Source organism: Pan paniscus, chromosome 8 (genome assembly GCF_029289425.2).
Source record: "Pan paniscus chromosome 8, NHGRI_mPanPan1-v2.0_pri, whole genome shotgun sequence".
Lineage (NCBI taxonomy): Eukaryota > Metazoa > Chordata > Mammalia > Primates > Hominidae > Pan > Pan paniscus.
In genome coordinates, this window is record NC_073257.2 from 116,265,243 (window position 1) to 116,282,384 (window position 17,142).

General features: G+C 39.4%; 1 protein-coding gene across 8 annotated transcripts in view; it reads left to right on the forward strand.

Annotated features, from left to right (window-relative positions):
* CFAP58 (cilia and flagella associated protein 58) overlaps positions 1 to 17,142 on the forward strand; it is a 151,243-nt gene that overhangs the window by 73,116 nt on the left and 60,985 nt on the right. For all 8 annotated transcript variants that reach the window (XM_034931436.3, XM_055093363.2, XM_063607883.1 and 5 more), the window contains exons 8-11: positions 160 to 242; positions 3,380 to 3,571; positions 15,566 to 15,727; positions 16,658 to 16,804. In XM_034931436.3, the coding sequence (XP_034787327.1) occupies positions 160 to 242; positions 3,380 to 3,571; positions 15,566 to 15,727; positions 16,658 to 16,804 (584 nt within the window). The remainder of the gene's footprint in view (positions 1 to 159; positions 243 to 3,379; positions 3,572 to 15,565; positions 15,728 to 16,657; positions 16,805 to 17,142) is intronic.

Here is a 17,142-nt window from a genome sequence, read left to right on the forward strand (position 1 = left end):
TACCTCACTTGGTTATACCAAAGGTCACATACACTCGGTTAATAGTAGTTTTATAGCTAGAGACAAACATGTAAAGCAGTTTTTGTATCACTTCGGCTTTTGTAGATTCTCTTAGGTCGACTCTACATTTATTATTATTTTTTCTCCCTGGGGATTCAGAGGTGGAGGCTTCAAAGAAACAAGCAGAACTTGATAGAAAGGCAATGGACGAGCTTCTAAGAGAAAGGGACATACTAAATAAGGTGAGTGTGTTACAGTCACACTGGTAAATAAATGTCTTTCTTCAGCACTGTAATATCTGGCTATAGCCAGTTGGATGGGAAAAGAAAACTCCGAGGCAAACAAAAGTGGATTAGAATAAATAATAGTGCTTAATTTTCCTCTAAGCAGCTGCCTACAGTCTACGATTCACTGGCCATGAATTGCAATTGCATTATCACCTGAGAACACAAAAAGACTTTGGAGAATTAGCATATAAGCCAGGAGGGGATTTCAGAGTGTTTTGTGGATTCTGTTTTCATTGCTGGTGTGCTATTTGGCATCCTAAGCAGTTTATCAACATTTCTGAATTTAATATCTATAATCGACAACTTGCTAATCCAAAAATTACAAGTGAGTGCTAATTGAATTTTAGCTCTGAGGTGTTAGGTGTAGGAATGGCAGGTCTAAGCTTTCCTCCATCTTTTCAGGGTTGCTGTAGGTTTTGGTTTTTGTTTTCTGTCCTTATCTTGTCTGACCTTCCAGCTCAGTGTGGTCCAAAGCTAAGGGAGGGGTTATGGCAGCTTGAAGGCAGAGATCTGAAGATTCTCCATTAAATGTAGGACCCCTCCTTTTTCCTATCCCACTTCCTGAAGAGTTTTTCCATTGAAAGTCACTTTTAGTTACAGGGAATTAGGGTAAATTTTCCTGCTCAAGGATTTCTTCCAGGGAGGAAGAAGCCACAGGCCAGGTGTGGATGGCTGGGGGGTTGTGGGGGATGGTGGCAGGGTGCTTCTATAACAGCCGCGGCCAAGACAGTTTCATCTCATCAAAGCAGAAACGGTCTATATTTGTTCATTCTGACTTTCATTATTTCTTTAGGTTTCCCAGAATTGAACAAATGTTAACAAAATACACTATACTTTAGCCTAAAATAGACTATTCAGGGAATCTCAGGAACTGATAGATTAGATCTTCACATGCTAAGCACTTTTAAAGAAAATCATTGAAGTGTTTTTTCTTCTTGGACAATCTTGGAAATTGCTTTTTTATTCTATACATTTGTACATATAAACAATAATGTTGGATTTAGATTTTTAAATTTATATTCAACACACATTTAATCTGTTTATATTTTATATGTACTAATAAACAACCAATAGGTTTTCTGCCATGATAAGACATGTAGTGCAATAGTAATTTTACATTTATTTGTTGATTTGATTAATGTCAATTCTTCCTTTAGGGCAGGGTATACTTTTGTATTTTTTATTTCCTGGCCTTTGTATTCTTAGTGCCTAGCACAGCACCCAACTCTGCAGGTATGCAGTGAACTTTAATTGATAATACATTATTTCCCCATTGACTCAGTTGAAATGCCACCTTCATCCAAAGAACGAGTGAAATGGTTTTGACAGGTAGCAACATGAATATATTTTGATTCTTTTAGTGTCATGTGGAAGTGGCTTTATCTTTTATAGAACAAATGTTTAACCCAATACTTGAAAAAAAAGTTGATCTTTTCTGTTTTCTACATTGTCACCCAACCAACATTTAATAGGCCTTTTACCTGAGTATTGTCCAGCAGTTTTCAGACCTATCTGTGGTTCTGTGTTGGTTAGAGATTTGAGAAGGAACTCTAAAGTGCCTCGTGGAACTCAAGGATACAGCTGAGCCTCAGGAACCCATTGGAAACTGGCCTGGCATTCTTTGGATGAAAGCATCTCTCTCTGCCAGTTGACTTCCTGCTGAGTTTTTGCTCCATTCTTCTTTCAGTGAAGATTGTCACTGTCTCTCTCTGTTTTCCAGTCCATATGACAAAAAATGGCTGTCACCAATAGCTCCCAAGGTTATATCTTCTACTGAGTTGCAAAAATCTAAAGGCCCTATTTCAAAACTCCTGGGGAAGGGTCATTTGATCCATTCAGTTGCGGTTAAAGAGGTGAACACTTTTGCATGAGCATGGCTGCCAGATTGCACTGCTACTTACTCTGTGTTTCAGGGGAACTTGGGCAGCCAACCCAAGATGTTTCCTTTTCAGCATCAGAAATCTCCAGTGCAGCTTTAAAAAAAAAAAAAAAAGTAGGTGCCTGGGTCCTATCCCAGACCCACTGAATCAGAAACTTCGGAGTTGGAACATGAGCATCTGCATTTTTAAAAAACTGAGTTAATTGTTTTTGTTGTGGCTAAATACACACAACACAAAATTTACTATTAGTGACATTTAGTACATTCACAATGTTGGGCAACCGTCACCACAATCTAGTTTGACAATCTCGTCCCCCAAGAAGAAACCCTGTACCTATTCAGCAGCCACTCTCTATCCCCCCCTCCTCCCACCCCTGGCAACTACGAATCTTCTTTCAGTTTTTATGGATCTGACTGTCCTGGATATTTATATAAATGGGATCATACACTATGTGAACTTTAGTGTCTGGCATGTTTCATTCAGAACGGTGTTTTCAAAGTTCATCCATTGTAGCATGCATCAGTACTTCATTTCTTTTTACGGCTGAATGCTATTCCACTGTGTGGATATACTATATTTTGCTTATCTGTTTATCAGTTGATGAACATTTGGGTTGTGTCTATCTTTTGGCTTTTGTGAATTATTTTACTATGAATACTCATGTACAAGTTTTTGCTTTCGTTTTGAGTGTATATCCAGGAGTGAAATTATTGGGTCATATGTTAATTCTAGGTATCTGCATTTTTATTAAGCTGCTTTTTATCTTCCTTTGTAATCAAAGCCCAAGTTATGTGATTAGGTTCAGTTCTAACCTCACAAGATAAAGGCTAGAACTAGACTGGAGGTTAAAGGCATGGACTCTGGGCTTAGCCAGCCATGGATTCACATCTTTGCTCTGCCACTTCCCCATTGTATGAACTTGTGGGCAAATAGCTTAACTCTTCAGTCTCAGTTTCCTACCTCTAAAATGGGGCAATATGGTGCCCATTTCTTAGGGGCGTTGTGGTTGCTTAGTGTATTTATATGTGTGTTTATAGTGCCTTGTGCAAAATTAGCATAACAAACTCTTAATAAGCTGTAGAGAATATGATCATTTTTATTCATCCAAAAGACAAGCTATCTAATTATGTTAGAGATGAGGCAGAGGGTAAACTTAACCCCAAATCCTCGAACATTATGAGTAATGTGACTGTTTTGTGCCCTTACTTTTAGAACATGCTTAAGGCGGTCAATGCGACCCAGAAGCAGACAGACTTGGTAAAGCTCCATGAACAAGCCAAGAGGAACCTGGAGGGAGAAATCCAGAACTACAAGGATGAGGCTCAGAAGCAGAGAAAGATCATCTTTCATCTGGAAAAGGAGCGTGACCGGTACATCAACCAAGCCAGTGACCTTACGCAAAAGGTAAGCCGCTCAGTGATGTTGTGGGTGGAGCAGAGGCACATTCCTTCCTCCGCATTTCTGATGGTCACAAACTGTTGCAAAGAGAATTTATTCAGATTTCTGTTTGTAATTTGTGTGAAGATTTGGGAGGAACAATGTGGACGAAATATAAGCTGTTTCCGAGCTGATTCTGGGCCACATTGTGAAAAGGACAATGTTTATGCTTGGTGCTCTCTCATTTCTACTTTCCAGGGCCCTCTTTCAACTTCTGGGTTCTCCCTTTTCTCTGTTGCCCTGCTGTGCAGCATCCCTGGGCTGGCACCAGGGCTGCCAGCATCATCTCTCAACTCTCCAGTCTCCGCACCCACCCAGCATCTGTCACTGAAACTTTTGTCTCCTCAGGGAAAGGACTCCAACTTGATGTTAGGAGAAAAGCATCTAATTAAATGACCACAAGTTAAGATGTGAGTCACTACTGCATCTGCTAGGTGTGTCAATATTCAAAGAGCATTTTTTATTCTAAAACGATTATGAACTCCTGCAATCTCAGCACTAGGGAAGCTGAGGCAGGATGATTGCTTGAGCCTGGGAGCTTACAAGCAGCCCGGGCAACATGTCGAGACCCTGTCTCTACCAAAATAAAATAAAAAGGAAAAAAACTATTGTGAGCTGGGCACGATGGCTCACATCTGTAATCCCAGCACTCTGGGAGTCCAAGGGGGTGTGGATAGCTTGAGGCCAGGAGTTTGAGACTAGCCTGGACAGCATGGTGAAACCCTGTCTCTACAAAAAATACAAAAATTAGTTGGGCATGGTGGTGTGCTCCTATGGTCCCAACTACTTGGAGGGCTGCGGTGGGAGGAACGCTTGAGCCCGGGAGGTGGAGGCTACAGTGAGCTGTGGTTGCAGCACTGTACTCCAGCCTGGGCAACAGAGTGAGACCCTGTCTCAAAACAAACAAACAAACAAACAAACAAACACCACTGGAGGAAATCCAAACATTGGGGAGCTGAGTTCTAGATCTCTGCTTCTTATAAACTGCTTAGGAGAGAGAAGGCTCGAGGATATATGTCTCCAAGAATGGCTTTGGAGATTTGGATTTCATTTTAGCCAGCTGTCTTAGTGCATTGCCTGCATTAAGCATGAGTGGTTAAAATAGTACTCTCTTTAATGCATTCATAGATGGCATAGAGCAGTGGTCTAGGAATGGGGTGGGAGGCTGGGAAATGGAGAAAAGTTTTAGTTACAAGGCTGATAACAAAGTTTGGGAGAAAAGGCTCATTTAATCACCTTTTCTCCCCCTAGCAAGATGTGATCTGTTATGCAAGGTAAGCCCTCTCTTCCATCTCCTCAGTGAAATTCAGGTTACATTCTGCAGTGCTTACCAATGCTCTTGCATGCTTAAATTTTTTTTTTTTTTTGGAGTGAAATGTCAAAGAAGGTGACAAGGGACAGCCAATATTTGTATTACAGAAATAAAGAAAGTGGGAAACAAACTTTACTGATAGGAAGTCAGCTTCTTCCCACTTAGACTAAATCAATGCCTTGTAGATGCTTTGGGAAGGGCTACTGGAGGAGCACAGTGCCTTGGCTTTGTCTAACTCTGCAGGACAGTGATCCCCAATGGATTCTCACACCCCTAATTGGGAGCCATTGGAGCAGAGCGTATTTCTCTTCTGACTTAACCATCTTAGAAGCTCCAGTGATTGATTTACTGACTCTGAGGACTCGTTGTCAGTTTAGGCCCTGGTATTATCGAGCTTGGACTCGCACGTTAGCTTCTGTATTCATCAGTTTACACTGCACAAATAACCTTCAAACCTTAGTGGTTCGCAGCAATAAAGATCTATGTTTTGCTCATATAACTGGCCTTTGCAGGTCAGCTGCATCCCTCCTTTTTGTCCTCTTCTTTCCAGGCTGACTCTGTCAGGATGCCCTGGCCTCTGGACAAAGGGAAATGGTGAAACAGTGGACCCTCAGGGAGCTTCTGAGCCTCTGCTGACAAGGGAAGGGCACAGATCCTACCCACTCATATTCCACCGGCCAACCAAGTCACAGGGCTGTGCCGGACATCCTGGGCAGGAGTGTGGTCCTCCTTAGGGAGGGGCCCTGTAGGGTGAGGCAGCAAATATATTTGAACATAAAATGTCATCTGTTGCAGCCTCCAGTTTCTTCTTCCTGATAAGCAATTTCTCTCCATTCCGAGGTGCCATCACACCACCATCAGAGCTAACTCTTAAAAATTCCAGTGTGGTTTTATTATTACTCTGGATATAAACCTCTGTCACCTCTCCCTGGGGCAGGGCTTCCTAACACTTTTCATATCACGGCATATATAAAAAATTACATGTTGATACGGTTTAGCTCTGTGTCTCCACCCACATCTCATCTTGAATTGTAATCCCCGTGTGTCGAGGGAGGGAGGTGATTGGATCATGGAGGAGTTTTCCCCAAGCTGTTCTCATGATGGTGAGTGAGTTCTCATGTGAACTGTTGGTTTTATAAGTGTTTAGAAGTTCCTCCTTCATTCTTTTCTTTCCTGGTGACTTGTGAAGAAGATGCCTGCTTCCCCATCCACCATGATTTTAAGTTTCCTGAGGCTTCCCCAGCCAGTGGAACTGGGAGTCAATTAAACCTCTTTTCTTTATGAATTACCCAGTCACAGGGAAGTTTTTTGTAGCAGTATGAAAATGGACTAATGCACATATCAGTGGCACATGGGAATAAGGAGATGAAGCTGTTTGGGGCTGGAGGAACCAATCCAGGGATGCCAGCTGCCCAGGTCCCACCTGGCCATCCTGTGGGTATAGTAAAATCAGTATTTTAGCACACATCTGAAACCCATGCAAGGCACAGCAGTTGGGATACTCTGCATTAATGGGATAGAGTCCAAGCTCTTTGTTCTCTGTGGAAAGTTCTGTCCTTTCTCTGCATGGCACATTCCTATTCACCCTTCGAGACCTAACTCAAATGCTCAGGTCAAGCTCCCTCTGATTCCTTATGGGCAGAGCTTGTCACTTCGTACTTTTATGGATTTGTTAATGTCTCTGGAATGATGATTATCAATCTATAGTGTAATTATTTATTTGCATATTTGTTTTATCCACTTTATAGTGAGCTTTTGGGGGCAAGGACTTTATTTCATTCATTTCTTTATTTCTAGCATCCTGGCACATGAGAGACACCAAAAAAGTATTTGTTAAACAAATGGATAGATGATAAGTGGTAAAAAGAATGCTGCCACTGATTTTAATATACAATTGTATATATTTCTTGGCTTCCTTGTAAAAGAGAGATTCGGATACCAAGTTTTTTTGTTAACTGTTTTTCACAAGTCCTGATATTTAACCACACATAATGTCTTACCTAAATAATTTAAACACAAGTTCTTAAAATATTACTTATCACCTACAATTTTTCTGTGTCTTGCTTAACCCCTGACAGCATATATCAGTTGCTACGCAACTTGTGCATCTCTGGACTTCTTAAGGATATGTATGTCTCTTTGTCCTCTTCTCATATTTCTTTCTTTCTTTACTGTCCAACACACACACACACACACACACTCATTCTCACAAATGAAAAGCTCCCTTATGTGCATTCTATTTGTAGAGTATTGAGAAATAATATCAAAGGCTGGGGAAGATGTCATGAAACTGACATTTTCTTCTACTTCTAAAGTGAGTATACATTGTTCCAAGTTTATCTTTTTGACCCAGAATTTTCCTTTTTAAGAAAAAACTGAATCTAATGAAAAATAAGAAATGGAGAGATTTATATGAAAGAATATTTTTTCAAAACATAATTTATAATAATGAGAACTAGGAATCAGCCCCCCGAAAGGTTAAATAAATCGTGTTACATTTATTTGACATAGTATTATGTAGCTGTTAAAATCATGTGTTTGCAAATTATTTTTAAAGATGGGAACATGTTTCTAATATGAATCTGAGAAAGACAATGCAAAATTATTTGTAGAGTTTGTCTCCAGTTTTGTCTGTGTGCATACAAAAAGGACTGGAGACATACCTAATTTGGCTCCTCCAATATCACTAAAGAATATTAGAAATTGGGAGGTGGACTGGGACTTGGCATGTCACTGTGTTTCCAGCTGTAGATTTGAAAGTGGATCTGCCACCACCCTAGGGTACTAAGAGTTGGGCAAAGGTAAACCCCTTCACCTTAGTAGCATTGTTCTTAGGTTGTGGTAAATCCTGTCTTGCTCAAGAACGAATAAAGAAAAAAGCAGCCTAATGGAGCCTATGGGAAAACATGCCTGAGAACCAAAGAAAGAGAATGGCTTCTAGAAGCCCCACAGTAAAGGTCTGGCTCTGAAAATGCTTCTATGGCAAGAACTTTAGGTTGAACTCTTTGAAATTGCCTTTTTGTGGTAAGTAAGAAACAACTGACTATCAGCGATTTCATAAGGTTCTTAACCTAATAGAAGAAAATGCAGAGAAAAGGTTTGGCTTCCTTCAAAGATTGTAAGTACATAAAACCTGGTGCCAAGTTTCCCCTTGTGGGAGGAACAGTCTTTGTTTAGCAAAATACCTTGATATTTGCCTTGGTTTGAAAGGTGAGGCTCCATGAACCAGAGTGAAACAGTCATGTGAGAAAAGTAACAGGAAATGGGAAAGGAGGAGTGGGTGGTGAGCAGGAAATAGGGAGTAGATAGGGAAGAATGGGAGAGGAGGGCACACAATGTCAGCATCAAGGCAGTAGGCTGGGTGCTGCTGGAAGTGAGGAGTTCCCTAAGACAGGAATGATGGAGGAATTGCAGAAAACAGTGATGTCCAATATTTGATTTTAAGTTCCTCAAACCTCCGGTGGCAAATCTGCTACATCAACCCTGCGTTGTGATTGCACTTTGGTGGCACAGGCATGGGGTGGTGAGGATGTGAGGTGACACATCCCAGAAAAAGGACAGTATGTGCAAGAGACAAGATGCACCCGAGAATCTAGAATGCTATGGCAACAGCAAACCAGAGCCACAGCAAGTAGAAGAAATGCAATTCCTCCAAGAATTCTTGGAGATATTAGAGGGTTTGGGGGCTTCCCAGCACATGGAATGGAAAGTCTAGACTTATTGTTGTTGTAAAGGACAAGGTGACCCCAGTAGAATACAGGACTGTCACCTGAGTTATAAATCCAACATGGCGTTACTGCTAGGAAAAAGCAAAGATGAAATAAAAAGGAAGAGTTGGGCAAAATAAGAATCAATTGTATAAAAACTAAAAAAAAGAAAAAAGAAAAAAGAAAAAAAAGGCAGATTTAAAATCCACACCAAAGTTAGTAAAGAACAGAATTGATTGTTGTGGAAAATGGAATCAGGCCAGGTGTGGTGGCTCATACCTGTAATCTTAGCACTTTGGGAGGCTGAGGCAGGAGGATCCCTTGAGGCCAGGAGTTCAAGACCAGCCTGGGCAACATAGGAGACCTGGTCTCTACAAAAATGATCATAGAGAAGATAAGAGAGAAGAGGGCAGAGAATAGAAACCAGCCTACAGAGAGTTGGTTTCTGATTATGGAAATGAGCCCCTAGTCAAGGATGTAGTGGGAAAATATTTTCTGGAGATGAAGAAAGACCTGTACAGGCTGACCATGTTCCAGGCAAAATCAGTGACAGGAGACTCTCCGTAGACTTGCCCTAGAGGAAAGTCCTTTTGTGTGTGTGTTTCATCTACAATAATGAAGAAAAATTCTCTGTGAGAATTTAGGCAAGAAGAAAAAGCAGATAGATGCCTAGTTACCCTTTTTCGTTTTAATAGGAAAATGAGTGGAAGGAACCATATTAACATATTAATAGTGGTTATCTTTGGGTGATAAGGATACAAATTGTTTAAATTTGTTCCTTTTTTGCTTTTTTTTTTTTTTTTTTTTTTAGCTATTCTAAAATGGATGGGCTGGGCATGGTGGCTCATGCCTGTAATCCCAGCACTTTGGGAGGCCAAGGTGGGTGGATCACCTGAGGTCAGGAGTTCAAGTCCAGCCTGGCCAACATGGTGAAACACCGTTTCTACTAAAAATACAAAAATTAGCTGGGAGTGGTGGTGGGCACCTGTAATCCCAGCTACTTGGGAGGCTGAGGCAGGCAAATCGCTTGAACCTGGGAGGTGAGGTTGCAGTGAGCTGAGATTGTGCCATTGCACTCCAGCCTGGGTGACAAGAGTGAAACATCATCTCAAAAAAAATAAATAAATAAATAAATAAAAATAAGAAAAAGTAAAATGGTTATGTATTACTTTAGTATCCTGATTTAAAAAATAAATAAACACTATTAATAACCTTGCCTTTCTTTCAGGGACCAAATAAAATTCCACCTTTCCCAAGAAGCTTTATTAAAAGTGATCTCTAATTCCTCTGTACTTGGCTCCCCTCTGGCAGTTGAGGAGGCCCGTGTGCACGTAACTGTTACTTGCGTATGTCTGCCTCATTCTACACACTGGCTTCTTGGGGGCGAGTCTTATTCAATTTTGAGTTCTTCATATTGCTTATTTACTAAGTAAATACTCAAATATTTTTTGAACTAAGAATGAACGGAAAGCATAATTGGACATCTGAGTTAACTAGTCAGAGGCTCACTTTTAAGTATCTGTATCAAGTTATTTTCTAACAATATATTTACTTATGACTGTGGGTCTGCCCTTCCTTTAAATTCATGTGAAACATGTTACCATGATGGATGATTTTATCTGAATTATCATTGGCATTTTTAGCTGTGAGTGACTTCCAGACCTGGTCTCTTCTTCCTTCTGAGCTGCAAAACAGCATCAACATTTGCCTTCGTGTTCTTTCTTGCTTAGAGAAAGAAAAGTGAACTTGAAGATGCTAAACTTCTACATTATATTGTATTCATTTAGCTTGGCATTTGCCAGTGAGGAAGAAGATCCCCTTTTGTGCCTGAACTGGATGGCTCAGAATCCCAAACCTTTTCCTATGTGTTTGTCTCCGTCAACACTTGCAATAATAATAGTGCATGATAAATAGCCACAACATCTCCGTGGGATACAAAAGCAAGCACTTATTTCTTATTCACACACCTGCAGTTGACAGAGGTTCAGCTGACCTAACCTGGGCTTGCCTGGACTTGGCTCTGGGATGTGGATTGGACTCAGTTCTGGACCACATGTTTCTTATCCTCCACGTGCATGTTCTTCTCATGGGGGAAGGAAGGAGAACAAGAGACAAAGCCACGCATACAGGCACATGTCATGTCTCTCTACTTGTCTGATATTCTGACCTCCCATTGGCTATAGCGAGTCACATGGCCAAGGCTAACATCAACAGCAAGGGAAATGCACTTCTCTCTTTAGGTTGTGGGACAAGGGGAGAGAGTGAACATTTGTTAAACCGTAAGATAATCTACCCCAGGATTACAGCAGTTTTTATCCTCATGATTTTCCTTTGCTGCACTCTAAATTTCACTATTCAGATAAATTGAGAGGCATGAGAAATGGCATGGTAAGTTGTGGTCTACCATATTTCCTGCTTTCTGAACTTTTACATGTTCTAGATAAAACCACTCCTAGTAAATTATTAAATCTGCTGAACATTTTTCACATGATGCACTTGCCTCATTTTAGGATCTCCCTCTTTTTTCATTTCAAATATTAAACTTCTGGCAGTCACCTCCCAGACATTTTATATGCCAGAAAACATTCTTTTGCAACAAATCCCTAACAACAAATTTCCTAGCTCTTTGCTCATTTGCCTATAACACTGTCAAGCAAAGCTCTTCAGGACAGAGATTCCAGGAAATGAATAATAATGTGCTTTCAAGGACTTAATGCAAGCAAAGAAACCAAAAATTGATGAAAGAAATATTGTCCACTAGATAGATATCTTCATGATGAAATAAAGCTCCTGTTTCATTGATGTTAATTTGAATTTTATACAGAGCCTCTGTAATTGGGTAGAATCCTGGAGAGAGGAATCAAGGGAACACAAATTATAAGCTTTTTCTATCATAATAAAAGAAGCATGCTTCATATCGTTACTTTTCCTGCAGAACAGGATTTGATTCGGAGGAAAATCAAATTAACTTTTTAAAGTACTAGTATTATGTAACGTGACGTAGTGTAAACTATCATAATAATTTGTTAACATTTATTAAATGATTAAATTACTATATGCTAAGTACTTATATGCTGGCATAGACGTATATTCTCTCACTTAAATCCTCATAATAGCCCTGTGAGATAGATATTATTATATCCCACATTCATAATATAATATGTTATGCAATTGAATCAAAGCCATAGATATGCCTCTCTAAATTCAAGACAGAGGGTAAAATAACAAGGCAAGAAAAATAGGGAAGACTCAGCATTTCACAAGCCAGGGCGCATAGTTGTTTTCTATTATTGCAGAGTGAGTTTTTCAGTTTCATTATGAAGGTAAAAGCATTGTCAGCATTCAAACCATTGACATCAAGTCAGAAAAACTTATTTGAGAAGTTTATTGTACTGATATTTCATCAAATGTACATTAAGGGGTTCCAATGCAATGACCTACTTTCTAATCCCACCTTGGTCTCTGTGATGTTCTGGCTATGCTGCAGTTTTCCTGTATGCGTTATTGATTTCTATCTCACTCTTATTTCTATTGGCAGGTTGTTTTAACAGCAACAGAAAAGGTAGGAGTAGGTTATAAACTGAGGCTGTACTTCTGTCATGCACTGTAAGCATTTTCTGGACTCCCCTGAAGCCTAGGAGTGCCAGGAGCACCAATTCTCTGGCTGTAATAAAACTTTCTATATTCGGATGTGATTTATCTCATGAGTTGGTTTGAGGTATCTCAAAGTGTATATTAATTAAGCTCCAGCCCCACAGCTGGCAGCCTGTGTCTCTGACATACCACTTCTAATGGGGACAGCTTGCTGACAAGGGGTTTGGCTACTACTTAACACTCATATACTTTATGAATTTTCAGGATTTGAACTTCTGCATGACTTTGGCCTGAATGATTTCCATAAAAATAAACTGAGTCCCAACACTTAGAAATACATTGCTTGTAAATTGTCTTTTCCGCTCTTTTCAATATTTGTTAATTCCTTTTATCTTCTTGGTGTCCTGACGGGTTCTTATTACTCCAGCTTCAAGAATCCAGAAGCAAGTTTATGACTTTTGTGCATGTTGTCTGCAGAAAGACAGACCATGCTGGTTGGATGCTCAAAAAAGAAATGCCCCTGGTTACCTCTTTCTCTGTGGCATTATTCTGCCTGTGCAAAGAATTATTCCTGTTCTAACATCTCTGAAAGTGACTGAACAAACAATTTTTTTCCTTTCTCTAACGTGCTGCTTGATATTCTGAATGCTGATGATGCTGTTCAAAGTATTTTCAATCTATTAAGCATTAACCTTTCAGTCTTAGATTCTCCCATAACACTTGGTGCATATCTCAGTTTACTGGTTATATCCATTCCTTGATTATCCATTCTATGGTGAAGTCACACCCTACAAGTGAACTTGAGGGTAGAGAATGTGTCTTATTCTTCTTTCTATCATGCATGCTTTTACAGTGCCTGCCATAGATAGGTCCTCAGTACCTGTTCATGGAGTGAATGAATAAATGGAGGAGTGAATGAATAAGTGAACAATAATGTACTCTGTTCACTTTATGAAACCAACAGAAACCTTGAGATTAAAAAAGAACCAAAAAGAAAGATATAGGCCTAGCTCACTTGGGAAAATGCATGCAGAATCCTAAATGAAATTCCAGCAAACCAAATTCAACAGTACATTAAAAGAATCATCCAGTATGAACAAGGAGGGTTTATCCTGAAGCTGCAAGGATAGTTTTCTATTAAGAAAGCTATTGCTGGTGGTGTGGAAATGTAAAGTGTTACAGCCATTTTGGAAAGCAATCTAGCAATATCTATTAAAGTTGAAAATATATATGTCTTTTGAGCCAGCTATTCTACTCCTGGGAATCCATCCCACAGAAATAAAAGCACAAGTGCATGAGAATACACATACAAAAATGTTTCCTATAGCATGGTTCAGAGTGGCAAAAAAGTGGAAACAAAGTTAATGCCCATCAGTGGAGAAGAATTAAATTATGATGGCACACCCACTCTATAGGATATTATGCAACCTTTAAAGAGAATGAATTAGAGTGATGATTTCTACAAGGTATTATTTGATGATAAAAAGGAAAGTGCATTAAGAGTAATTATAAGATCCCATTTGGCCAAAAAGTAAAAACAAACCCCAAAAAGCCAAACAGAAAACAAACAAATCTGTGTAGTTGTCTATTTACTCATTGAATAACTTTGTAAATATTACTTATTTTGATCTGTTTCCTTCTTTGTAAAATTGGGGGCAATAATAGTACATATCTTAGAGGATTTTTGAGAGATTAAAGGAGCTAATACATATAAAATGTCAGGTACATAGAAGGTAACTGATGAATATTAGCTATTATTATTAGGTTGTAGACCTGAATAGAATATGCAGAATCCAATGAAAAATATGGAAGAATACATAGTAGATTGTTAACCTAGTTTTGTTTCGTGTAGAAGAGGGGCTGATGTTGAAGGGAGAAAGTCCAAGTAAATAAGGAAAATAAATGTATATTTCACATTTATGAATTTATTTTAAATTGTGGCACATGGAACTATATATAAAGAAATTAAAATATTTTTAGAAGGAAAAATCTGTTACTAGGTTTATCAAATCAATTGACCCGATAAGAAAGAATAGTACAAAATTATATACATTGACAGACTTTTACTAAAATTCAATCCCATCCCTCCTTAAGCACCTGTAAAAAAATTTTGAAAGGTGCTTATTTAAATATATAAAGGATAAATATTTAAAATCATAGCCATCATTAACTCTGATAGGGAAAGAATAGAACCAGACTTCTCATTTATGTATTTTCTGGGATGGCAATTCTGCAAGTGGAAAAAACGGATTCTTGTAAGTGCAATAATTTGGGAACATGTTGCTCACAAGTAGCCCACACCTGAGTCATGGTGAATATCAGGATGGCAGAAGTCTAAAAGGTCCTTTTCCACCTTTCGTTCTAGGTAAACTGTCACTTCCTCAGAGATGTGGGCCCAGAGACATGGCCCTGTTTCTTCATATGTGTCCCCTTTTCCTCCATGCTCTGTCACATTGCTCTGTGTCCTCCTATTGCAACCATTAATTAAGGGAACACCAAGAAACACAGCGAAACTTTCTTAAGAATTTTCTCCTTATGTGCTCTAGCTGTTATTTACACTGTAGTTTCCTTGATTTAATCAGATTTCTTCATGAAAATTTTTCTTCTTAAGGACTTTTTAAAGAAGTTTACCTTTAAAAAAGCAACTTGTGTGGACATTGCAGCAGAGTCATGATGACGTCATTGCTACTGTGTGCATGGCTTGTTGAGAGGTATTGACTCATGGTGGAATTTCAGGTGTTGGTTTTTCATGCTTGCAAAAATGAGGCAGTAGTTCTTGCATCCCACCTTTCCTGGAAGTATTTTGTGCACAATAGAATGCATTTTTACGGAGTGCTTTTCAGTTCCCCTGATGGAGTGAGTTTGACATTGGCAAGATAGCGTTATGATTGCTATCAAAGTTCAAAGACCATTTTTCTTTCTCGTGGTTAACTTTATAAGCAGCCAGTGTGGCCAAACAGCTAGGTTATCTCTTATCTTTCTTAGTGCTTTGTGTTAAGATCTGTTTAAGCCTGTGACTATTTTTTTCCCCTTTTTTGGGGGTAGGGTGGTCAGGAGAGGTTTTCAGAATTGAAAGAATTTCTTCTGTTTTTTTTCTTTCTTGTGATCACAAAATAACTGTGTTAAGCTTTATACTTGAGCAGAACTCTAGTATAGATAAAATGTGTATTTGCCCCTAATCAGTTGGGCTGAATTTCTGTGTTGTACTGCAGTGATTATAGCCACTGTCAGATTTTCTGATTACTGGCGTCTCTACCAGCCACCCTTAGATAAAAAACTCCATTTGTCCTCAACCAATAAGCACAGATGGGCTATTTAACCACGTTCATATATGTCTTTCTCCTCCAGGTCCTTATGAACATGGAAGACATAAAAGTTCGTGAAACGCAGATTTTTGACTACAGGAAAAAAATAGCTGAATCAGAGATTAAATTAAAACAGCAACAGAACCTATATGAAGCTGTGAGATCAGACAGAAATCTGTATAGCAAAAATCTGGTTGAGGCTCAGGTAAATAATATATTTATATCCTTACATTTTGATTTATTTTTACCCTGCATTTAAAACAGTTTCTGTTATCCTAATGGCAGAATTTAGAATAGATTAAAAAAAAAACTCATGGAATTCACCTGAAAAGATCAATTTACGCAAAACTATCAGGTTATTTGAAATGGAAATGACACATCTTAATAGGATGTGGAGATCATGGTCCTACTTTTAATTATTATGTAGAATTACTATTCTCGTCTTTCTACTTTTTTTTTTTTTTTGAGATGGAGTCTCACTCTGTCACCGAGCTGGAGTGCAGTGACGCGATCTCGGCTCACTGCAACCTCTGCCTCCTGGGTTCAAGTGATTCTCCTGCCTCAGTCTCCTGAGTAGCTGGGATTACAGGCACATGCCACCATGCCTGGCTAATTTTTGTATTCTTAGTAGAGACAGGGTTTTCACCATGTTGGCCAGGCTGGTCTCGAACTCCTGACCTCAAGTGATCCACCTGCCTTGGCCTCCCAAAGTGCTGGGATTACAGGCATGAGCCACTGTCCCCAGCTCTCTTTCTAATTTTTAAAACTGCTAATAGCTACCATGACTCAGAGGGCAGCAGCATACTCTTGAATTCCAGAGCTTCACTTCAAAATCTTTTAGTTATATGTTTGTTGTGCTTCCAATTCCTTTTGTAAAAGGAGGAATAAGGTGTGTGCATGTGATGTTCATTATGCATATTTTGTGTGTATCTCATGAGAATATTTTGAGAGTTAATACAATAAAGTACTTTGAGGTCGATGGGCACTAGAGACAAAGGAATAGTCTAGTTGTAATTGATCAAGAGACCATTGTTTTGAGAGAGCGTCCCTTAAAAGCTCTTAAATATATATTGAACTTCCATAGGGACGATGATGTCTAATTCACTTTCAAACATTTCTCCTTTCATTTGGTTAGGATGAAATAACAGATATGAAGAGAAAGTTAAAGATTATGATCCATCAGGTAGATGAGCTGAAAGAAGACATCTCTGCCAAAGAGTCCGCACTTGTGAAGCTGCACCTGGAACAGCAGCGAATAGAAAAGGAAAAGGAAACATTGAAGGTACTGACCTCATAGTAAAAGCAAAGGACCAACAGTTCATCAGCCCGCTCAGGCGGCCTCCAGTCTCACTGAAGGCAGCCAGGGGCAGGGAGAACAACCACGCCTGCCTGTGGTCACAGTTGCTAGTTACCCAAACCAAGCACACAAGGCACCAGGAGGATGAGCTTTACCATCTCTAGGTCAGGGCTCCTTACAGGTAGTGCTGCTAGGTAGAATGGGGGAAGGGAGCAATGGAGATGCAAACACACCGCTTTCATTTATGCGGGCTATCATACATCAGTGGGAGACAACCTAGCAGGTTGGCAGTGCCAAGAAATCCTTGAACTTACAAGCTTGCT